The 25,565-nt window shown below is 32.6% G+C and overlaps 1 protein-coding gene, 1 long non-coding RNA gene and 3 pseudogenes across 3 annotated transcripts in view; 3 read left to right on the top strand and 2 right to left on the bottom strand.

Annotated features, from left to right (window-relative positions):
- Positions 1 to 25,565, bottom strand: part of LOC120167514 (ultraviolet-B receptor UVR8-like) — a 31,313-nt gene that overhangs the window by 1,005 nt on the left and 4,743 nt on the right. The window contains exons 3-6 of one of the 2 annotated variants that reach the window (XM_039176510.1): positions 2,909 to 3,468; positions 2,103 to 2,312; positions 977 to 1,087; positions 25 to 393 (exon numbers count right to left, since the gene is read on the bottom strand). In XM_039176510.1, coding sequence (XP_039032441.1) covers positions 25 to 393; positions 977 to 1,087; positions 2,103 to 2,312; positions 2,909 to 3,250 — 1,032 coding nt within the window. In that variant the 5' untranslated portion in view covers positions 3,251 to 3,468. Of the gene's footprint in view, positions 1 to 24; positions 394 to 976; positions 1,088 to 2,102; positions 2,313 to 2,908; positions 3,563 to 25,565 lie in introns of those variants that run through there. The other variant, XM_039176512.1, reaches the window with a different exon arrangement.
- On the top strand, positions 12,918 to 13,777 carry LOC120167517 (annotated as a pseudogene).
- On the top strand, positions 14,595 to 17,955 carry LOC120167516 (annotated as a pseudogene).
- Positions 21,349 to 22,370, bottom strand: LOC120167595 (annotated as a pseudogene).
- Positions 23,500 to 25,045, top strand: LOC120167519. Its single transcript, XR_005520054.1, has 2 exons — positions 23,500 to 23,684; positions 24,627 to 25,045. It is a non-coding gene; the product is annotated as an uncharacterized LOC120167519 (long non-coding RNA).

Here is a 25,565-nt window from a genome sequence, read left to right as displayed (position 1 = left end):
TTCAAATCAAATGCAGAGACTCACATATCCACTTGAATCAACTGCCACAACATGCTCATCACCAGCAGAGACACGGAGAACATGAATACCCTTTCTCTTAAATGTCTGGATAGCACGTGGGTGGAATTCATTTTGCTGCTCTCCATGGCCAAGGCAAAAGTTAGAACCAGAACCAAAAGAATAGACTATTCCATTGTCTGCTACAGCTAAAACATAGCTTGGGCCAGCAGCAATCTGAACTACAGAACCAACTCTCTCAAGCAGTTCAACCATTTTGGGGGTTGATCGGTCTTGAGTGTCACCATGACCCAACTGCCCATGTGTGTTAGTTCCACATGTATAAACATGCCCTTGTCTTGTAAGAAACACAGTAAAATTCAGTCCAGCAGCTACCTGAAACCATGTAAAAGAAGATGCAGCAAGTTCTTATTAAATTCTTGCCATGACAATAATAATGGTCTAACTTCGAAATCAACTCGTCGGATTATACTAAATTTTTGCTTTATTGCAAAAATTCTCTCTGCCCTGACATTAAACGTTAAATGAAGAATTAGTCTATCACAAAGAACATGGTTTTTGATGGCTTAAACCTTTATCACCAACAAACATAAACAATATTACTGACACCTTCTGAACTATATGTAAGCTTAACCATCATACTTGATAGGGTTCATGGCAATCATCAGCTTATGGAGCACAATAGTTATGGTGATAACCAAAACAAGCTGGCAGCAAAAACAGAAGGCTATCGTAGTGAAAATTTTACTCTCTCCTCAAATGAACAAAGGTAATAAAGATGACAGAGCATAAATGATAAAAACAACAAAAAATACAACCAATAAATAAGATACTAATATAAACATAGAAAGAAGTTTAAGATCCACTTATTGCAGAACCTTTAGTACAAGGTGCTAAAACGCTCATGCAAAACTATTCTTACACGTTACACCATATAATGAAGACAAATACAGTATACCTGTTTACAAGGAATTCCTTTCATTGCTTCAACAAGCCTTGGTCTAAAGATGGGGCGGCTTGTATCTCTGTGGCCACAACAAAAGGATGAATTGTCTCCACATGTAAAAACCTGCATAAGTTATTGGTGCCACTATGAATACGGAAACCACTAGAGAAACCAATCACATACATACTTAAATGTTGGAAAAATAAGCAAGCATTCACGAATCCGTGACCACAAAATAAAGTCGATGAAAAACATATAAAATTAGCCAAAACATTGGAACTTTATATACATTAAAAAGCAAGGATCAGTTAAACCATGCTTAATTGAGGCATCTCTCATATGAGAAAAAAGGTTATAGTACTGTATAACAATCAAGTAACATGAGCTTTGTTTAATCATGCCAAGCCAGATTAAAAATCACCTCAGCTCATTCAACAAAGGTTTGGAGTTAGACTCAAGCCTGCCAATTTCAAGCTTTTCACCAGAGCAAACTAAGTACAACAAAAGGCCTGCTCGACTAATCAGCTATCAGTGCAGGCTTACAGATGGCTATTCATACTCTAAAAGAGCTAAATATAACCAAATCTGACTCATAAATTTATACATTCTGCTTTCTAGGTTAGGTTCAGCTTGCTTCTGCCCAGAATTTAAGATATGAAGACCATACAAAGGCCGCAACCATTACAAACCTTTCTATCTAAAAAACCAAGAAAATGTTCGCTAGGTTCCACATTATAATAAACTTATAATCAAATTTAGTTGTATCAATATATTAGGAATTGATCCATCCATCAGTTAATAGACTGAAAATTTGCTCCCGTTTAAGAAATAAGAAATTTTTTTTTTGATAGGAAGAAATAAGAAATATAGTGATTGCGACTTATGAATATCTGCCTTCATTACATATTCACAACATAGTGATGTTATCAGCATTCAGTCAAGTAATATTTGACTTTTTCATAAGTGGGTGGACTAAAACTTCAAGACCACATTAAGCACCAACATCCATATGCAATTACAAAAATTTGACATCAGCTGCTATGAAAAGAAACTATATGGTTTGCTTATGGCATGCTCCCTGAGTATGCTATTGGCCAACTAAAAAACATAGCAAACTGAAATAACGTGAGTAACAAACCTCTCCAGACTGCAAAACAAATGCAGCATGATTCTGAGAAGCTGACACCTGAATCACATTAGCTGGAGAAGGGAAGTTAATCCTCGTAAATGCTACACATTGTGTTGTTTCAGGACCATGTCCGAGGACACCACACAGACTGGAACCACAAGAATACACTGATGAGTTCCTAATTAGCAATGTGTGGTACCTTCCGGTTGTTACCTGCATCTGGTAAGCCAAACTGATAATAAGTGTTGAGTAACCGCAAGTGTTTTGATGGCAATATAGGATCTACAAGAGGTAGAGACAAAAACATAATAGCTCTAAATATGCTATCAACATGAAAAAAGAAACAAATGATAAGGAACTACCAAACCACCATGTTAGCACCAGGCAAAAATGAAACCATACCAAATACTGAATAATCCACCATGAAAGAAGGGTGGTGTTCAGCATAATTTCAACTGATGTGTAATTTGAGTATTAATTTTATAGTTGCTTTTATTACTTCTGTTGCTTCAAAAACTAATCTAAACCAATTCCGTCACCAATTAAATCATAATTACTCCGTATAAAACTAAAACCAGGCATTTTACTATTCACAACAAAAGTAAGACGTAACTTCAAATTACTAAACAACTACCATTTACTTTTATATACAAACACGCCAGCAAAAGCAAACCATACGAATACAAACAGAATCTAAATCAGAACTAAATTCTGAACCGTTTCTAAAGTTAACAGACAATATCAAAGTACACAAATTTAATAATTCTAAAAGCAACTAAAAAAGAATTATACATATAAAAAAAAGAAATAGTTACATTGCCTGCAGAGGTTTGGACCATGTCTGACGATTGCTCCACTGATTGTAAAAACCTCAAAACGCGCTTCCAGTTCCCGTCACACCGTTCAAAAACGTCCCGTTGACTACTGCAACTCAACCCTATATAAATCCCATTCGTCGTGCATAACTGAAACGCCGCTAAATCAACCAACGACCTGCATTTCGTCGGATAAACACCGTGACTCCCTCCGAATGTTCTCGAAGCAAGCTCCAGCGACACTAGGTCAACGGCACTTAACCGTTTACCGGATGTCAAAATCTCTATAATTAGATGCGACGGTAAATCATCAATAGAAAATGATCTATTCCGATCAGCCATTGAAAATTTTGACTTTTTTTAAAAAAAATAAAGTAGAAATGTAACGGATTTAGGGTTTTGATCAAAACAAGGGGAAGATACAATCAGATTTTGAGGCGAAATCTTAAGCAATTAAAGCAAATTATAAAGAAAGCATCGGAAGTAAGGAGAATTGAGAAATTGAATTGCGACTGATGCTTTGATTGGAAACTAATCATCAGATGGGATGGATCGGATCACTATATCACCGTCGGCTCTTGATGTTAGAGAACGAGAACTTTGGATTTTTTTTATCTGTGACGAAAAGTTGGAATTTGGATTAAAAACAAAGGGGAAAATGGAATATCGAACTACCGAAAGAAGGATTCCTCTTTTGCTTTTTGACCTTTTCTTTCAGCCGAAAATTGCAAGTGGAATTTCAGCTAAAAAGTTTGTTATTTTGCAAAACATATAAATACAAAAGGGTGAACCTTCAAAAATAATAACTTGACTATTAAAAATTATAAAATGATTACGTAATTTATAAATCTGATCTTTTTAATCCATTTTACTTTTTTTAGTCCATCTATGTTAAGTTGGTAACGGAAGACAATGAGCTCATTTATTTGGTTAGTAAGATAAATATTTTCTTTTATATTTATATAAATTATTAATTTTTACGAAGCAAAATTCAAGATCAGTTCTCTGTCACTTCAACTAAGAGCGACTCCCTTTTCTGTTTTACTTTTAGTTGATTATAAAACTAAGGTAACTATACAAATAGTTTCTTGATTATATAACATTATTTTGTTGAGTCTTATAATTATTAAAATTTATAAAATCATCCCTTGACTATAATGTGTTGCTTTATTGAGTTTTTCGACTTTTAAAATTACAAAATAGTTATTCGACTATTCAGATGTTCCAAACTCGTCATTTTCCATTAAAACAAATGATGATAGCCTAAGTTGGACGTCAACCTGCTGATTGAGATATGAAAAAATATGATCCAGTAGTCTTAAACAACTATTATATCTGAGTCAACATGTTAACATCCAGCTCAGATTATCGTTAATTTTTTAACGAGAAAAACGAGTTTGGAACATATTGAATAATCGACTGATCATTTTATAACTTTTAATAATCGATGGACTCAACAAAGCAATGTCCTATAATCAGAAGATCATTTTGTAACTTTTAATAGTTAAGGGACTCAATAAAATATTATTTTATAATCGAGAGATAATTTCTATACTTTACCATAAAAATAATATATGAAACTAAAAAATTGAAATGGGGTTTTGTATGTATTATTAATACAACAATATCATATAAAACAAACTTTGATCGATAAAAAATCTACCTAAATCTAAATGGAGAAAAGAAATGGACCTAAACAATCACAAAAGGGCCAGGTCGAACATCCTAAAAAACATACAAATTACTTAACATTTCAGTAAGTTTTTCTTAGTCCCATTTTTTTTTCTTTTTCTTTAAAATTTTATTATTTAAATTAAAAAAACATAAATTTAATTGTCTCGTGAAACAATTAATTCAAATTTCATTTATTTTATTAAATGAGTCTTTTAAATAAAGTAAAACGCAAAAGGGTAAGGCATGCTTGAGCCTCAAGCGCGAAAGCATCTGCAGCATGATAATGGCCTGAACAATCATGGATGTTTCACAAAACTAATACCAGTCTAAAATTAAAGTATTTTGAAGTTTAGTGCCAAAATTGATACATAATGTAAAATTTAAGATTAGTGATATAATTTACCCTAACGGTAAAAAGTAAAATCCAACAAAAAAAACATGTTTATTACTACTACTATTTTGTAGCACCCCAAACCCGTACCCTACCTGAATACGAGTCCGAGGTGTCACATTGACTTTTCAAAATATTTACTTGTACAAAATAGTGAATAATTTTAAACTTTCACTAAATAAGACTGGATAATTTACATAAAATAAATCATAAGATTTTATTAAACTTATTTGCGCATAGCGGATTCAAATCTTTATTTACATGCCAACTATAATCAGTTTACAAAATACATACTATTCAATTGTTTTCTGATATGATCTTTAGAAATGAGAAACTAACATGTCTTGCTTAACTTTTATCATTCTACTTCTTCTCGGAACCTACGTGTGAAACAATCGCACGCTAAGTCGTTGACTTAGTGAGGCATATAAAGCATATAATAGAAACCATAGAACATTTCATATAACATAATGCATACATGCATAAATACCATCATTATCAACATCAATATCGTTATCATGACCTCTATCATTCTTAACATCAATATCATTATCATGTAATATATTTCACTCAACAATACACACAATATCACATATACATCATGTAATATACTTCACATAACAAAGCATATACATCACATACAGTGTATTTATGTTATCTCTTTAATAGTCCATGTATTATTCCATGCATACTTTTGATATCTTTTTTAGGCACATATACAATACTGATATCTTTTATAATCTCATGTATTAGTACTGATATCTTTTATAATCCCATGTAATAACCCATGTACAGTACTGAGAACTCAAGGTATGTTAGTACTTTGAGGTTGTGCACACATATGTTGGCTCCACAGCTTGTATAGTGACCCATTAGGGCACGCAAAAATTATCCCGAAGGATCTCGTATATGTCCCAAAGGACCACTCCTTAAGAATCACATATATGTTCCAAAGGACCAAATATATGTCTCGAAGAACCGCATATATGTTCCAAAGGATTACATATATATCTTGAAGGACCCCATGTATGTCCCGAATGACCTATCATCCCGCAGAATGTCATATGTCCCGAAGGACCTATCATCCCTAAGGATGTCATCTGTCCCGAATGACCACTCCTTAAAAATCAAATACATATTCAAATGGACCAAATAAGTGTACCGAAGTACCATATATATGTTCCAGAGGATTTCATATATGTCCCGAAGAGCCACGTAGAACCCTTAATTCTTGGCATGTTAACTATATCACTAGCTCTCATATCACATAACATGGGCATTATCATTTATAACAGTTCACATCACTTGTATCATTCTTGTATGATCTCATAGATCATAGTCATATAACATTCTCGTATGATCTCATTGATACCTTTTCATATAACCCATCTTACATAGGTTCATATCACATATATCACATGTGTATGTAATCATGTAGATCGTATCATATAACTTATATCATTTCTCATGTGTTCATGTAAACACGTATGTCATATCTTGCTCACATATGAATGTATTCACATATATTATATTCACGTATCTCATATTTTATTCTCATATGTTCACATCAATCATGTCACATAAAATAACTTGTTAAACATATCACACAGCTGATATCATATTCTCATATATTGAAGTAGTTCAGTATCACATATAGAATATACATATAATCATGTAAATCATGTCGTAAATATCAATCACATAATAATCATATCAATCACATTCTTATGCTTATGGAATCATGCATTCAAACATGGAAAATAGACTTATCGTAAATCTTACCCAATGATGTATAAAACATCCATATATAATGTTATGTATGCATCACAAATCAAATAACATTTTATGAGTCACTTCTTACCATAGTAACTTTGTCACTGGCTCATCGCAAGCCAATGTTTATTCTATAACATAAGTACAAATTAAATTTGCACTCACCTTGACACTTTATAAATCCAAAAGATGTTCCTCGCTATAGTCCACAATAATCCTTTTATACTTGACTTGTCTTAGTCACAAATCAATCATGATCTGTACAAATCACAATTTCATAACAATACATATATTAGTATTATACTAACATAAACACATCTCCAAAACAAAATCCATAATATACTTGAAACTCATTTTCCATCTAAATATTTAACACTTAATAATTCCTTTTAATATTGACACCAACTTTTCCAATTTATAAAAAATGGTCATTCACCATTTTATCACTTAAATTTTAAATACCAGAAATTCCATAAATTCAAGAAATTCCAGTAATGGAATTATTACCAACCAATTACTTTTACAAAGGTACAATTACCTTTAAGCACCCCAATTATATAATTGTTCCACTTAAATCACTAGTCTTTTCAAACTTCCAAAATAGTCATATTTCACATCTAAATGCTAATTTCAATCCCAAAACAACAATTTAAAGTATAGTACATCAACTATTAGACAATCATACAACAATTCCCAACTTTTTCCAAAATTACAAATTGGTCCCTCAACTTTTCAAAAAATACAAAATAGTCCCTAAATTTTTCCAAAGCTTTTAAAATACTTTCTACATTATTTCCAGACATTATATAATTTTTCCATAATTTTTCTCATCCTTAAAGTCCAAAGCCTAATGGCTTAAAGTTCCAAAACTAGGTTTTTCATGATTTTGCTCGATTTTGATTCGATTCAAGCATGAAATCAACTTTCAATCAGCCTTATAACATCTTTACAATCGTATTCCTAATCAACTCTCATCAGAACACAAAGTTATCCAACTTATAATTTGGCCGAATTTTACATAATAATTTTTAGGAAGACTGGACATGTTTTAACCATAAATCAAGCTTGAATATGAATCTACAACCTCTGATTCATCAAGATTTATCATTAATTTTATGAATCATATCATGAACATAAACCCTTAGATTTGGGATCTTTGAAATCCAGCAAGATTAGAAAGAAATATCGGTACCAAATGATAGCGTTTTTTGCGTAGATCACTTTCCTAGTTCACGACATAACTCAAATTTCAAGGAAATTAGCTCGAAAATGAAAAAGAAATATTTTCTTACCTTGGAAGAGAACTCACGTGAAGATGCAGGAGAAGATGATGAAGATTTGATAATTCATCATCTTTTTTTAATATTTAATGAATTAAAAATTCATTAAATACTAAATTACTAATTTACCATTGAAATTAAAATATCCATACTAATTTACCCATAATAAACTTGATATTTACATTAATATCAAGCTACAGTAACCTTATCATCTTCCAATAGTTAAAGATGGACAAAATATTTTCCAATTTTACCATTTTGCCCCTGTAATTTTCAAAAATTACAATTCAGTCACCTTAATCCAAAGGTTCAAATTAAACATAAAATAAAACCATTAAATATTATTTTCCAATATTTTAAAAATGTGAAAATAATATTTTTATTTTATTATTTTCGTGACTCATATGTAACTTTTTAAAATTACATTTTAGTCCCTAAACTTTTAAAGTTTATACTTTGGTCACCAAACTTTATCAAATTTATAATTTGGTCACTAAATAAATCTATTTATGGAATAAAATTATTTTTTGGGAAAAATACTATTTATGCCTTTAAACTTTCCCACTTTTCTATTTTGATCCTCAAACTTTCAAAATTTGCATTTTGGTCACTAGCCCACTTTTTGGGATGTTACAAATATCTCTCCCTTAAGAAAATTCATCCTCGAATTTTCATGCACAAAGAGATAAGAAACTGTCTACTCATATCTTATTTACATCTCCGAGTTATATTAGAGATCCACATCTTTTAAATATCTCATAAGGTCCAATAAATATAGGTCTTGGTTTCTTTTTTTTTCGCCCAAAATGAAAAATCTTTTTCCCAAGGCGAAACTTTCAGAAATACTTCATCTCTGAATTGAAATTTAATTTCTTTTCTTTTAAGATCAACATACGACTTCTGTCTATCGTATGCCACTTTGAGATTATGTTGAATCTCCCGAACTTTCTCTTATACATCTTGAATCAAATTCGGACCAACAATACTCCGATCTTTGAGTTCATACCAGTTCAACATACTTTTCCGTAGGAAAATCAGATCAAACATGAATGAAATATGTTGAGTTGATCAATTGATCAACTATCACCCCAAATCGAATCTCTTTTATTAGGAGTTAGAGGTAACCCCGTCACAAAGTCCATCGTCACATTCTCCTTTTTCCACTGGATAATAGAGATTAGTTGCAATAATCCTGAATGAACTTGATGTTCAACTTTAACTTGCTGACACGTCAAACATCTAGCAAAAACTCAATAATGTTTCTTTTCATAACCGGCCACCAAAATGACTCTTTACATCCTGATACATTTTGTTCCCACCTGGATTTATAGTCAGTGGACTATAATGTGGCTCAGAAAGAATATCTTTCTTCAACTCATCATTACGAGGAATACAAATTCTTCCTCGATAAAATAGACACCCATCAAATTTGACTTCAAGGACTTTAGTCTCATTTTTTTCACAAATGAAATATTTTTTAAGCATCTCTCATATTTTCTTTTCTTTTTTCATTTTCATTTTTTATTCATTTTTTCCATTCATTTTCACTTTCATTTTTTTCATTTTCATTTTTTTAGTTTTTTTTCTTTTTTTTTTAGCTCTTATGCCTTTTGCAAAGACAACATAACCAAGAAAAACAACTTATAACAACCAAAACTCACACTTTGACAGTTTGGCATATAACTTTTTACCCTTAAGTATCTCGAGCACAGTACGAAGATAAGCATCATGCTCTATCTTTGTCTTCGAGTATACCAGAATGTCATCAATACAGGCCACCTCAAATTAATCCAAGTAAAATTGAAATACTCGGTCTAATGAATCCTCGATCTAGCAGCTCTTGCAATTGGTTCTTTATTCTGTTAACTCAATCGCAGTCATTCGATATGAACCCATAGATACATGACCAATGCATTGATAACCATAAATATTGAATTTCCACCTCTCAATCTAGAGGTAACACAAATAATAAATCTAAAAAGACATATGAAAATTCCCGAGTTATGGAAATATCATATGATCTTATTTCAGATACTTGAGTATCTATCACTTTAATTAGAAAAATTATGCATCCTTTTTACATCATCTTAATCGCAACCATTGCTGATATCACGTTAGTGATGATTTCACTTTTTCATCAATCATAATTTTTTTAATTTCTCTGTATATTTCTAAATTAATCGTTTCCAACGACCATTAACCCAACCTTAATGCAGAGACAACCAACTTATGATCAAAATGATCTATATCTCGTTAATGATAATCTCATAAGATTTTATTAAACTTATTTGCGCATAGCGGATTCAAATCTTTATTTACATGCCAACTATAATCAGTTTACAAAATACATATTATTCAATTATTTTATAATTTGATCTTTGAAATGAGAAACTGACATGTCTTGCTTAACTTTTATCATTTTACTTCTTCTCGGAATTTACGTGTGAAACAATCACTCGCTAAGTCGTTGACTTAGTGAGGCATATAAAGCCTATAATAGAAACCATAGAACATTTCATATAACATAATGCATACATGCATAAATACCATCATTATCAACATCAATATCGTTATCATGATCTCTATCATTCTTAACATCAATATCATTATCATGTAATATATTTCACTCAGCAATACACACAATATCACATATACATCATGTAATATACTTCACATAACAAAGCATATACATCACATATCCATACTAATTTACCCTTAATGAACTTAATATTTACATTAATACCAAACTACAGTAATTTTATCATCTTCCAATAGTTAAAGATGAACAAAATATTTTCTCACTTTACCATTTTGCCCTTGCAATTTCCAAAAATTATAATTCAGTCACCTTAATCCAAAGGTTCAAATTAAACATGAAATAAAACCATTAAATATTATTTTACAACATTTTAAAAATGCGAAAATAATATTTTTATTTTATTATTTTCGTGACCCATATGTAACTTTTTAAAATTACATTTTGGTCTCTAAACTTTTCAAAGTTTATACTTTATTCACTAAACTTTACCAAATTTATAATGTGGTCACTAAATAAATCCATTTATGGAATAAATTTTTTTTTTTGGAAAAATACTATTTACATATTTAAACTTTTCCTAATTTTCTATTTTGATCCTCAAACTTTCAAAATTTGCATTTTAGTTACTAGTCCACTTTTTGGGATGTTACAAATTTTTATCATAATGGTAAGACCCTTAACATTTTATGTTTTTTCAATTGTTCCCTTACAATTTTTTTAGTAATTTAAATCATAGTATTTCAATTTCTTTAATAACCTTTTATTGAATGGTCAATTGACGATCAATACTTTTAATGATATGGCATGATAATGTTAATGACTCAATTGAAGAAAATAAGAAGAATTTGTATATAAGTTGTTAATCTTGTGTTCAGTCATAAAATAGTGATTTTTAATTATTTTATTTAAAGATGAAAAAAATTATAAATCAAGACTGAAAACCTCATAATAACAAAAGAGACCTCTACTATTTACTTTTTTCAATTATATCCTTAAAGTTTTCATGCCACATAAGTAGAAATATTGCCCGTTAGTTCACCATCCAAAAAAGATTTACTTGAAAGAACTAAAACGTTATGGTTTAAATTGTCAAAAAAAACTTAAGAATATAATTATAAAAGTGGAAAATATTGAGGGTATTTTTTGTTATTATGCCTTTGTGTTTACCCACGGCGTAATTCAATGAAAATTAATATGTAAACAACCGTACGCCTAACTTCTATCTAATTTGCCCAAGTTGTGAATCTCTTTTCCTTTGCTTCTCTTGCCCATTGAAATCCAAGTTTTTTTTTAACCCATTTTTCCTTTTGGTCTCTTTCAGCTTCCTCCTGCTGGTGTAAGTTCTCTCTCTCTCTCTTTCGAGCTTTTTGAATTTCATTTTTGGGTGTTTTGGGGGAAATTTTTTTTATCCTTCGTCATTGATTCGTCTTCTGGTATATTAGGTTGGTGGGTATATATAATGATTGGGGGGGGGTTCCTGTTAGGATTCCTGATTCTTGAATTTATTGAATATTGTATAATCATTTTCTTCTTGAAAGAGGAAGAGGAAAGGAAAGATAATAAAGAAAGAATGTGATTTGGTCAAAACAGCTAAGAAATATTGATGACTGTTAAATTAGGTTCCTAGTTTTTTAGCTCAATAAAATTGGCTTTCGAAAACGAACATATTTAAACTTTCTTCAAGAATTTCTTATTTTTAAAGGTTTTATCTTGAAAGATTGTTGTTTGATTTATAGTACTACGGTGATCATAAGTTGGAACCTCATTCTAAATCTTGTTGACTCTGTGTATTGTATAAAAGCCATTTCTTATTGCATAGTTTAAATAGGTTCTTGTTTTTGTTGTATGTATGTGGCCTTCTGGAATTTAAAAGAAATCTTCATGTTTTGACCCGATTCTCTGATAAACATGCATAGAATACTGCCAGTCATATACTAAAACCATGTTGTGTAATTTGGTAAATTATTCTTCTAATTTCATGGCACTTAGCTTTCAATGTTTTCATAGTATTTACTCTTCTCGCTTTTCAATGGAGCCTTAGGTATGTTTGATTCGGTTGAAAATCAAATTGTTTTTGGACAATTTCATCAATTTCAAGTCTTTCTGACAGGATAGTATCCATTTATCCAGTTGACTTTGATCACTTTCTTTAGAACTCTACATTTTCCCATTTTTCTGGTTGTTTAAGAGCGCGCTGATATACTTTGATTATAGACACTTTTTCTGTAAAGTACTGTGCATTTGGGAGTTTCTTTTGCAATCTAGTAAAAGCAGTTTTCTTTGTATTTCATATATGGAAGTAATATAATCAGCCTTTTTCACTTTCATCTAAAACTGTTTGCATATTGCAGAATGGCTATGGATCCGAACTCCTTTGAGCAAGAAGGGCATTCTGGTCTGGAAATAATTCGCTCAAGTACAAATGGAATCCGGTATCGACGCCAACAAGAGATCTACACAAGGATACCAGTGGCTTTGATTGCAACATTTGCTTTGGCTCTGCACAAGATCCGGTAGTCACCCTCTGTGGTCACTTATACTGCTGGCCATGCATTTACAGGTGGCTTCATCTCCGGACTTCTTCTCTTGATGCAGAACAGCCTGAGCGGAACTGCCCTGTGTGCAAAGCAAACATCTCTTCCAGCTCATTGGTTCCCCTCTATGGTCGCGGTCCTTCTTTGGACTTTCCACCCAAGGACCGTCAATCAGATTTAGTCATTCCACCAAGGCCACCTCCATTTGGATCGAACCCTATGACCACATCTTCTCATCCAAGGGAGCAACACGATGAAAACCTTTTTCATTCTCAGTCTCAATCATTTCATCACCAGCAATACGTCCCTCATCCTCATGGAGGCAATGAAACCCTGGCATCATCTAGCCTTGGTGGTATAGCAATGACGAATTTTTTCAATCCTATGTTTGGGATGTTGGGCGAAATGGTCTATGCTCGGTTATCCGGGAGCTCAAACACCAGTATGTTTACTTATCCTTACCAATCTTCGCACCCATTTTTGAATAACAATCTCAGGATGAGAAGGCAGGAAATGCAGGTGGACAAATCTCTTAGTAGAGTAACATCATCCTTTGTCTTCTGTTGTTTTGAAAGCATTGACTTTGGTCTTTGTATACTTGTAAAAAGATAAGTCGAAGAACAAACTAAGCACATGTTAATTGTTGAAAGATAAAATTTTATAATTTTTCATCATATTTTAATCAAGATCCGCTATATTTTCATCAATATTTTGTATCCTTTTTATATATTTTCCTTGTGTGAACATGATTGATTTGGAATCATGAATGGTTTGTCTTTTGGTGCTATACACAAACTAATAAGTTGGTATTTTATCAACTTAATCCTGAAAAAAAAAACTTTTAACTTATATGCCTAAAATTAATTCCTACATATTCTCAAGAAGGGAGATAGGAATAGGATTAGAATTTTTATTCATGGTGATGAATATACATACATTTAGGAATTAAGATGATATTTAAAAATGTTTCACATATTTAAATAGAGTTTTAATATTTAATTTATTTTTATTAATATTGTGTATATGATGTTTCTAATATTATTTTAAACATATTATCTAAATATCTAATTCATAAAGCAAATTTGATTGAGATGATATAAAATTTATTCGAGATTGAACTGTAATTTTTAAGCAATAGTTTTACTTGCAAGCTTATGGAAATAAAGTTATCATGTTATTCAAATTCACTCAAATTTAATTTAATAATAAATATGTAAAAAAATAAATATTTATTATATTTCATAGAACTCTTCATAAAGACATAACAAGTTTTAAAAACACTATAAAAAAATAAGCTACATCTCACATTAATTTCTCGACACATATATTTCTCTCTCTTTCTTTTCTTTTCTTTTTTCGTTTGGATTATTTACCCGAAGCCAAAATTTAAAGCTACATTAAGTGTTAAGCAAAACAAATTCAAGCCCATTTGGAGATATAAAAGTGGGGTTAGTTTGGGTTAGCCCAACCCAGATTTATCTCCTTTTTCCAAGCTCCAAAATTATTTTCTTTACACGCCTCCTCCCCAAACTACGAATTATTAAAACCTTCGCTTTCTCCCTCCTCTCAATCAATAAACCTCCCTCAAAGAACCCGACAAAATGGGCAAAGATCGAAACGTTTCTCTCTCAGAGAACTCCGACGAAGGAACGGGAACACCATCAAAATCCAAATCCAAATCTGAGTCAGCGTCTGAAGATACAAAACACAAAAGCCATAGCAAAAGCGAAAAAAGGAAAAGGCAAAGCAAATCACGAAGAAGACGCAGCAGCAGTGAAGAAGATTCGTATTCGGATTCAGAATCCAATCGGAGTCCGACTAATCGGAATCGGAATCAGGGTACTCGGATTCGGAGGAGGACAGGAGGAAAAAGAGGAAGAGAAGAGAGAGAGAAGAAAAGGAAAGGAGAAGGAAAGAAAAGGAGGAGGAAAGAAAAGGATAGAGAAGAAGGGAGGAAAAGGAAGAAGAGAAAAGAGAAAGAGAGGAAAGAAAAGAAAAAGAAGAAGTTAGAGAGAGGAAAGAAAGGAGCAGTCGCTGATTCTTGGGGAAAATTTGGTATTTCAGAGAAACTGATATGTGGTAAATTCATCTATTTTTCACCGCCTTTTTTTCTGAGAAATTGTTGGAAACGAGACAAATATTATTATGCGAAATTTGGAATCAAAATTGAACCTTAATTGATTTGGAAATGCTTTTATTGCAATTCTGGATACATTTCTTGTAAAATGTCTATATCAGTTGCCATGGTTGTTTCATTAAATAGAAAAAAAATGTTGATTCCAAGGTTTTATTATGATTGAAATTGAAATGGGACAAAGTTACATACGTGAAATTGAAATGGGACAAAGCTACATAAGTGAAATTGAAAGGTTTTATTATGGTTGTTTTTTAATTTTGAGTTGGAAATATTTTTATCGCAATTCTGGATATGTTTATTGTACAATGTTAATTGCCAAAATTGTTATCTTATATTAGGAAAATGCAGACTCCAAGGTTGTAGAAATGACCATCCAACTCAGTTGGTAGAGCATAAGACTCTTAACTTTGGGGTCGTGGGATCGAGTCTCACGGAGTGCATTTCATAATTCGGAGGTCTCCTACGGAAGCTGCCCTCAATCTGGCGTTGGGGGCAGTTTACCATACTACCTCCCTTATCCCATTATATATGGGAATAAGGGTCCGTTAATTTTAGACTCCAAGGTTGTATTATGGTTCAGATTGAAAATTATCTCATGAATGTAAAATTTGGAGCCTTTTCCCCATATTTGTTATTATAATAATTACTGTTTCTCTAATGTGCAGGAATAAGCGACCTGAATTCACAGCATGGTTAGCTGAAGTGAAAAAGGTAATTTTCCATGTAATGAACTATTTTTTTGCGTTTCTTGACAGTAAATGTAACTATATTTCTGACCTATCTTTACAGATAAACTTGGAAAGTTTGCCAAACTGGGAAGAGAAGCAGTTGTTTAAAGAGTATGTGAATTGTTTTCCGATTCTCTTCTGTCTTCTCACGGTATCTATGATTATGGATGCAAATTTAACTGTCTATTGTTTAAATTAAAATTGCAAATCTAAGAATATTTGTCTATTTTTGCAGTTTTATGGAAGATCACAACACGGCCACCTTTCCTTCCAAAAAGTAAGGCTTTGTGATTATATAGAATTATAGATTATTTTTCAAGAAGAATGTCATAAAATTTTTAATCAGAAAAAAGAGAGACATAGATCGGTTTTATGCATTTTCCCCTTTTGTTTGGAATATATGTTGCTTGCTTTGACTCTGTTTCTCTAGAAGTACCCATGGTCGCCTGAACATGAGTTTGGGGATATGACCCTCCAAGAATCTGCCAAATATATGAAAATTTTGGAAGAGATTGAACATTTCTGTGTTGGACACATACCTATGTCGGACACTCTAAGTAACATACCTTGAATGGATGTATTCCATTGTCTACTTAGGTTAATAATGGTCCCAGGAAAATAGAAAAGAGCTAAAGCAAACCGATTCATTATTTAAGAAATTGGTGCTTTGTTATTTAGCATGTTTTTGGTTGCATTTCTTTTAATGATGTCAGTAGTCCTTTATCCCCACCAAACTTTGGGTCATGTTCAGCTTTTTTTTATTGGAGATATATTACATTCCAAGATATAAAATAACAATAATTTGGCATGTATGTTGGGTTACCATTGAGGCATGGATATGATAGCTTCTTTGTTGGCAATTGCAGATATTATAGTCTTGATGCTTATTATAAGCGCGAAATGGAGAAAGAGAGCAAGAAGAGAGTTAAAAAAGTTCTCCAAGCAGAGCGTACTGTATTCAATGATGAAGAACAACGCCGGTATGTTTCACTGCACACTGCATCATTTATGCTATATTGAAATAGAAGTAGCAGTTTTTGCAGCTTTCTTGAATATATCTTTCTTTGAATTGGACTTGTATTTGACCTTTCATGCATTCCTTTTCTCTTAAGCTCTATTCTAGTGATCAAGTTCGCAATCGATTGCTGTACTTGCTTTATAAACTGCCATTTGTGCTATCAATTAGCACTGTTATTACCCATCATTAGATGAACTTCTAATGGAGGTGGTTTCTTTAATGCAGTTCTATTAATATACGGTTCTTGTCGACTTGCAGAATTTGCATTTTAATTGCTTGTTTATTCACACATCCAAATCAAGGATGATGTTGCACTCTATGTTGTTGTATGTGTATCTGAGATGCTCAAATTATGATGATGTCATTGCCCTAAACAAGAATCGTTTGTAAAATCTCAACTGTAAAATGCTATCCAAAACTGTTTGTAATATCTGGTTTAGTGATCCTATATTACTATAAAACATATTCTGCTCCAAGGTTTATTTCTGCCTCATAATCTCAATTCTGCACGGTCAGGCAAGAATTGCTTATGGCTCGTGAAAAGCAGAAGGAAGAAGAGGTTGAAGCTTTGAAACGAGCCATGCAGAGTGGAATGGTTAGCTATTTCTTAGCCTTCTTAACATAGTGGCTATTTTGCTTCTGATCTGATGAACCCTGGGCAAGTTATGTTTTCTGACCTCCCATCTCTATAAACTTGCAAGCACAAGCAATGAAAGAACAAGCTCAGCTACTGGAAGAGATGGCTTACATGTACAAAATTGGCAACTTTGAGGTGAGGATCCACTATCAGTTTTAGCTTACCTTTGCAATCATGAATAATTTCATCGTTAATGATTGATGTAAGCATTGTTGTTTTAAAAATTTACAGGCTGCAGCTGCCATACAAAAACGGCTGGATCCAGATGTTGCAATGTAAGAAGTAGGGGTGTAAACGAGCTGAGTCGAGCTCGAGTATTGCTGAGCTCGACTCGACTCGAAAACTCTGAAATAGAGCTCGACTCGACTCGAAAACACGCGAGCTTAAAATTTTCAAGCTCGACTTGAAATTCTGAACTGAAGCTCGTGAGCAGCTCGAAAAAGCTCGAAATGAAAAAAAAAATTCTTAAACTTATCTCGATTGAAGCTTCAAACTCAAACTCGAACATGAACCTTAAATACATAAAAATCTTACTGTATTTTAAAAAAATCAATACATAAATATTAATATTATTAATAATTTATTTTCTAAAAAAGTAAAATCTTAATATATTATATTTTCGAGTTACTCATTAGCTTTTCGAGTCGAATATTGAGTGGTTCGTTTCGGCTCGTTAAAACTCGAGTCGAGTTCGAGTCGAATCCATTCGATCCGAGTATTTATCGAGTCGAATCAAAGTTAGACTATTACCTGAATTCATGGATTCTACATTGGGTATGTAAGATGCTTTAAATATGCATCGGCTCTAAGCTTTTACATCGACTGCCTATGGAGAATGGTAACGGGAGGAATTTACATTCCTTTTTCTATTCATAGTAGGTTGAATGTAATTGTATCCATTTTACCAGAGGAGAACAGTTTTCTTAACTAGCTTGCGGTTTCCCACAACCTTTTTATTCGTAGGAATATCATGTTTAGTATACAAGAAAGTAGTATTTATTGTGCTACATTGATCTCTACAGTATGGCTACGAAGATACACCTATCTGTAAATTGGTTGAGGATCAGTGTATCATGTATGCTCTAACCCTATTCTCTAAGTTTTAAAGCTTAAACCCTTGATCATAAACTCTATATTAAAATATAATAATAATTTCATTCTTTTAGATTTGATTTTAACTTCATATTGATAATGGATTTTATTTTTATGGTTTTTGAACGTTATTAAAGTTTTAAAATCCTCCTCGAAAATTTCTTAAAAAAATTATTAAACAAATATATTTGATAGATTTGAAATAATTTTTATTTATTTTAATGGTTTAAATACCAATTTTTGTAAAAAATTAAATAAATTAAAATTTATATAAAAATAGAATTTGATTTGAGTAATCATGATTATAAAATTTATAAATTATAAATAATTCAAATTTTACAATTATAATTGTTATTGATTTTTCTTTGTTTAAACCTACTTCAATATTTTTTATTAAAATAAATATTTTTGATATACTATTTTTAAAAGTTAAATGAACATATTGAAGGTACGAGAGCAGCAGAGGTGGAGATCGGGTTATTTGAATAGGGTTATTTCGGGATTAGATTATTTTGGTTTAGATTTAGTTCGGATTTTGTTTAAATCTAATTTGGGTTTAGTTAGTATATATGAAAGTTCAATTTGGGTTATTCTGAGTCTAGACTATTTCGGTTTGGATTCGGTTCGAATTGGAACAAATCAGAGCTAATTTGGGTTTAGTTGGGATATATGAAAATTCAGTTCGCGTTAGGTATTACGTCAGATCAAAATCAGATCGGTTAGTTTTTTTATCGAATTGATATCATATCGGTTGACTTCAGGTCAATCAATATCGGATTGGTTGGTTTCAGTTTAGCTAAACAGTTAAACCTTTGGGTCAATTCAGATCAGTTGTTTTAGTTTAGCTCAACCGTTAGACATTTGGTTCAATTCATATTGGTTTTAATTTGGATCAACCCTTAAATTTTTAAGTTAACCATTATTTCTCTTTATTATCATAACTTTCGCAACTGTTTTTTATTGCTTATAATTTAAAAATTTTATGTGAATATATATTGTCACATTTCAAATTTAATCGATCAAATTAATAAATTTTTAAAATAAAATTTTTATGTGTATATACGGTCAGGGTTCAAACGAAAAAGGATTTATATTGATTTAATAGTATGCTTCCAGAGTTATATGTTTTTGCTTTTCAAAATTGTTAGGATTAGACGTATTTTTGTATATGATTTGACATTCATCAAGTATCAACTGATGTACTATAAGGAACAATAAGGGTAAATTAAACCAATGGTCATTAAATTTTATTAAGTTTTCGTTTTATCATTAAAATTTTAAAAGTTATAAAACAGTCACTATCATTATCATTTTCTAAAAATGACCACTTCACCGTTAACTCGTTAAATGTGTAACAGAAACCTGAAGTGCCAGTTAGGGAACTGATTTGGCACCTTTTGAACCCTTTAAAAGAAAAAGAAAAACAAATAAATTCTGACATAGTCATTTTTCTTTCCAACTCTCTCTCACCTTCCGTTTTTCACTCACCTTCTTGTTGCTTTCCCCCCACTTTTTCTGGGGTTGTTTATTTTGTATCTTTGCATCTCCATGCTGCAAATGCAGTTGAACGTATCGTTATTAATGGAGAGTTAAGCCCCTCGACTGATTTAGTTGATTTGCAGTGGAGGACAAATGGTGCGTTTCTCTTCCTCCAAAGCGCAGTTGTTTTCATCGTACAGTCTCCGAACCAAATTGGTATCTCCCACAGCGTAAACTCTTTGCCATCGTCAAAGAATTTCAGTCCCTCTAGATCCCCTCAACCGAGTAAGCTTCTCCTTTACTACGCGCTTCCTTTCTCCATTCTCTCTCGGATTCATCCCAAACTGACTCGAATCAGGTCACGTGTTGCACGACACAAGTTGGTTCGATGCCCAGATGGACTTCGAATGGAATCTCAGATTTTGGGCCGACAATGATTCTGAGATTACAAAGGGGTTTTGTGCTTCTTTGGTTTCGATTCTTGATGGGGCTCCGTCGGAGGAAGTGTTCCGGTTGAAAACGAAGAATTTGACGGTGCTTAACGTTTGGCTTCCCCGTGGCGAAAGGTCTCGGGTTAACACATGACATAATATTTTCGTTAACATGCATAAACGAACCAGTTCCTTGGTTGCCTCAAAAGGAATGGAAAGTTCCATTTGAGCCGTTTCCATCGTTGGTGATCACTGCTGAAGGTTTCCAACCAAAAAAATATCCTATGCCGAGGTTCAGGTTAGTTCTTTGCTAATTTTTGCAACCTTCTCGTTTTCATGGTGGTATTAAAATCGTAAGCTTGAAATATAGTTGATTTGCCACTGGAAGCGAGGCCATGGGAAGTGAGGATTCATTCTCACCCTATTCACCTGAGCAGGCCGGTCCAATGAGTTTTAATATCCTAGGCGATATAATAATTTTATGCCCCTATACTTGTATTGTATAATAGACAAAACATAAATAATTTTTTTAAAACAAAAATGTAATAGAAATTATAGTCAAACAATATCAATACTAATACAAACCAAAACCTAAAAATACTATACAATCAACGGTTTTCTCAAAAAATTATGTGAATCTTAACTATATTGAAGCAGATAAAAAAGGCCATGTAAATCACTATAGCTGTTTAACACCTAAAAACAAATGAACGTGCGAACGTAATGACATGCTTGAGAAGATGAACTCAAACTTAAGTTATCTACTTATTTCCACATCAAACCAATCATACCTAGATTTAATACATCTGAATATCGAGGCACCAAAAGCCATAAAAAGAAAATCAACCAATATCAAGTTCCCTCTGCGGGAGTTAGATGCCCCATCTGCTCTGCAATGTTAAAATCTTCTCTGATCACCAAGTTTGCTTTCATTCTTTCTAGCATCAGAATCTTTTCTTTCTGAATGGACTTCCTGAGTTTCAGTTGAACCAGGATTTTCAGTCAAAAATTGTTCCCATAACATATCATTAACGCCAGCTCTTGGAGGTTCAGTAGTTCTTGCAGGTTGTTCCTTTTCTTTAATAGGCTCAGATGTAACAATCGGGGCAGGCTCAGAGTTCATGTCAATCCCGGGGGATTTAGGTTGCGCATCAATATTAAGCCGAATGCAATATATTATTGATGGCGTTTCTGCACAACTTGTTGATTCATCTAATTCAAGGTTTGAATTACCTTGAACGTTAGTTTGACAAAAATCATGAACCCACATTCTCCCAAAACACCATAGATGACTCTAATTGTTCAAATGGCTCGATGTTTGACGACAATGCGAAATTTGCATTTTCTCTAGCGATTAGGGAATTGCCTGTCTGACTATCTTCAATCTCGGCTTCATCATATAAGTAAGCAATTCTAGGCAACCTTCTCTTTCTGTCATTAGTCTCCACTTGTGGTGTCAGATTTATGGCAAGCCTTGGTTTTTGCAAGACTTGAGCCACGAAAGACATCATTTTTCGCTGTCGCTATTCCATATTCAGTAAACGCTCCCTCAAAAGCTGCATTTGCATCTGAAATCCTTGCCGTGACTGTTCATGCCTCTTTAACTCTAAAGCAAGCGACTCTTTTTCATTCTTAAGTCTCTCAATCTCATCCCTTAGGTTCTGTTAATGAAAAAGCTCCTTGACCTGTGTGATTCTGCATGGAATGGCTATGAACCCTCCAAAACATGCATGCTGCCCCCTCGATCATGCTGCCATGGGATAAGGCCTATCTGTCGCATGTATTGGGCCGGCTCTGCACCTGAGCAAATCTATATCAGGCAAGCAACCCAATCCGAGAAAGAGATGAAAAATTCAACATCGAAGAAACCCAGTTTGCTAAATGAGAAATCTGCATAAAAAAAGCATAAAAAATCAAACGGTGCCACAATCGACAATTGAAATAGGAAAGATTTACAAAAGTTGCGTTGTGTTTTTTGTTTTTATTTGTTAAAGGGGTCAAAAGTTGCCAAATCAACTCCCTAACTATCACATCAGATTTCCGTCGCACAATTAACGGGGGTTGAGTTTGGATTGACTATTTTGTAACTTTTGAAACTTTAGTGGTGAAAATAAAAACTTACTCGAAAGTTAGTGTTCATTTCTGTAATTTACACAAAAAACAATTTGGTAGAAGAACAACAATTTGTGGAAAATATAAGGATTAAATTGATATAATTTTTAAATATAAAGTATTAAATTTATTGAATTGTTTTGAATTAAGATCAAACTCGTAGAATATATAATTTTTGGAGGCTAATATTATTATTATACTAGACATTTTGAGGCATCCGTGTCATTTTTTAAAGGAGGATTAACTTAATTGTAATAAAATTGTGATTAATTTACTCAATTACAACTTTTTAAAAATGAGTAAACCTTTTATAACCTAACTAATAATTGGGTGACATGATGATGTATTTTACCCAAATTTAAGGTATTTAAGCATGTCTCACGTTCGAGGTCGCGTTAGAAGATTTATCTACAAAATTAGATATGTAACACGGGTCAATCTGAATTAACTAAAATCTTAAAAGAACTGGTAAGACAACAAAATAATAATATTGAACTTCTGAATTAATAAACAATTAATTCTAACTTGACAACTTTCAACTTGATAGTCTTGCCCATTAGCCCTAAATTTAGATTTTGTCGAGGAATGTACTATGAAATTCAAATTTAGAGATAAATTAAAATAATTGTGAACTAATTTGAACCAAAGGATTGAACAGAAAGATTGGATGAAAGGAGTAAGCTGAACAAAATTGTCAAATTCAATAATTGACCTAGACACACACAAATATTAGGGACCAAGTTTTTATACATAATTTTTTACGAAATGTCGACACTTGTTACTTTTCAGATCAGAGTTACAGATCCCACGCGACGTCGAAGAGCGTGAGAACACTTCTCAAAACCCAATTTCAGCTGCCGCTGTAATGAGAAGCCCTAAGAAACACTGTAAGCAAGATTCTAAGACTAACAAAAACAAAAACACATCCATTTCTGGCTTAGCTCTTCAAAGGTAATCTATTATTTTCCCTATATATTTACAGTAATTGATGATTCTTTCTGGGTTTCGTTGGAACTTGGGTTTTCCTTCATTTTCTAACCTGAAACTGCCAATTAAATAGAATTTTATGAAAGGCCAAAGAGCTGTAAATCTAAGCCAAGGAAATCATAGCTTCTTTGCTGTAAATTCACAATTATATGGCTCTTCCCTTTGAGCATACGATTGAGTGATTCTGTATCATGAACTTCATATAAAGCTTCATTTACTGTATCATGAACTTCATATAAAGCTTCATTACCGTGATTTCGATGCCAACAAGTTTGTTTGCTTCCGCCATTAAATTATGCGACTTCATAGATTCTTTGCTGTAAATTCAATTCATGGGCTTCTTCCATTTGAGCATACGATTGAGTTGATTCTGTATCATGAACTTCATATAAAAGCTTCATTTACTGTATCATGAACTTCATATAAAAGCTTCATTTACCGTGATTTCGATGCCAACAAGTTTGTTTGCTTCCGCCATTAAATTATGCGACTCAAAAGGTCTCATGTCAAATTATCAATGCTAATGGTTCTTGATTAGACAAGGTTAAAAGTTGTGTGTGTGCGTGTGTGTTATACTTACAGTTTTTGTAAATAATTGAAAATTTCCAAGAATCCTCTCCATAATTTCTTCAAGCTCTTTGGAAGATTCTTCCTTTGAAGAAACACCACATAGGAGGTTCTAGTTAAAATGGAAAGGTGCGGTTGAGAACTCGGAAGTAGCCGTCAACTGTTCTCTGCATTTCAGAATTTGTTAAAAGGTCTTCTTAGTGGGAAGAGTTTAACCATAAAGTTATAAACAAGCCTGCACTGTAGCCTTTCTGAATCTTATCTTTGCATTAGACTAGGTCAGCAATAACGTTTGATATCTAGATTGATGTTATGCAAATTAGTTAATTGGTTTTGCAGCTATGGGAAGCCGAGGAGTTATAGGAGATAAGTGGGTCTATGAGGATTCTATGGGTGTGGCAATAGGAAGTGCAATTGGTATGCATTCTTGATCATTAACCTGGCGCATATTGCATTACATAGGGTACTCTGAGATCATAAACTTCATCTTCTTTCATGGCTAATGCCTGTGGTTTCACTATGAGTTTGTGTAGGCCTGTATGGTTGCTGTAGAAGACAACAGCAGAACAGGGACCGAATGATGGCCGAAAGTTTGAAGGCCATGGAATCCGAAGGTGGTGGTGAGTGAGCTTTAAATGTTGGCATAAATTACCTTTAAACAACTTGTTAAAGAGCATTTTCGATTAGAGGGATATTTCATATGTGGTAATAAACTTATTGGAGAGACGAAATGTTAGAATGTGAGAGATGATTTATCATTCGCAGTTGCAGTGCCGTTTCTCTTTCTTTTTTTCTTGGAACTGCGTAGAATTGTGAGAAACTCGTGAAGAATACGAACTCTGTATGTTCTAATGGAATAAGAATGAATACGGAACTCTTATATTTACCTTTTTGGTCAAATAGGAAACCGGAGTTCTGAGAAGCAGGAGGTTCCTGACTGGAACACAGAATATCCGGCAACGGGTGTAACGAGGGAAATGTTAACCCGGACCGCTGGAGAGAAGAATACTTCTTTTTACCATTGAAATCGCTTAATTGGTTCAATTTAATTATTTTAAAACTACGATTTACGAGATGAATCATAAACAATATATATTATCATAGAAATAAAAATTATAATACGAATCTCAGCATGTTAAATTTTAAAAACAATTAAAAAAACACTTAAATTACATTAAGCATATCTTACATCTCAGATAATCACTATATCAAGATAAGTTGATATGAAGTATTAAGTTGTCAATTTTATGACAATGAATTCTAATAATAAAATCACCC

This window comes from Hibiscus syriacus, unplaced genomic scaffold, assembly GCF_006381635.1.
Source record: "Hibiscus syriacus cultivar Baekdansim isolate YM2019G1 unplaced genomic scaffold, ASM638163v2 tig00111689_pilon, whole genome shotgun sequence".
NCBI classification, from domain to species: Eukaryota; Viridiplantae; Streptophyta; class Magnoliopsida; order Malvales; family Malvaceae; genus Hibiscus; species Hibiscus syriacus.
The sequence above is the reverse complement of the archived record's forward strand: the minus strand, read 5'-3'. Positions and strand labels throughout refer to the sequence as shown.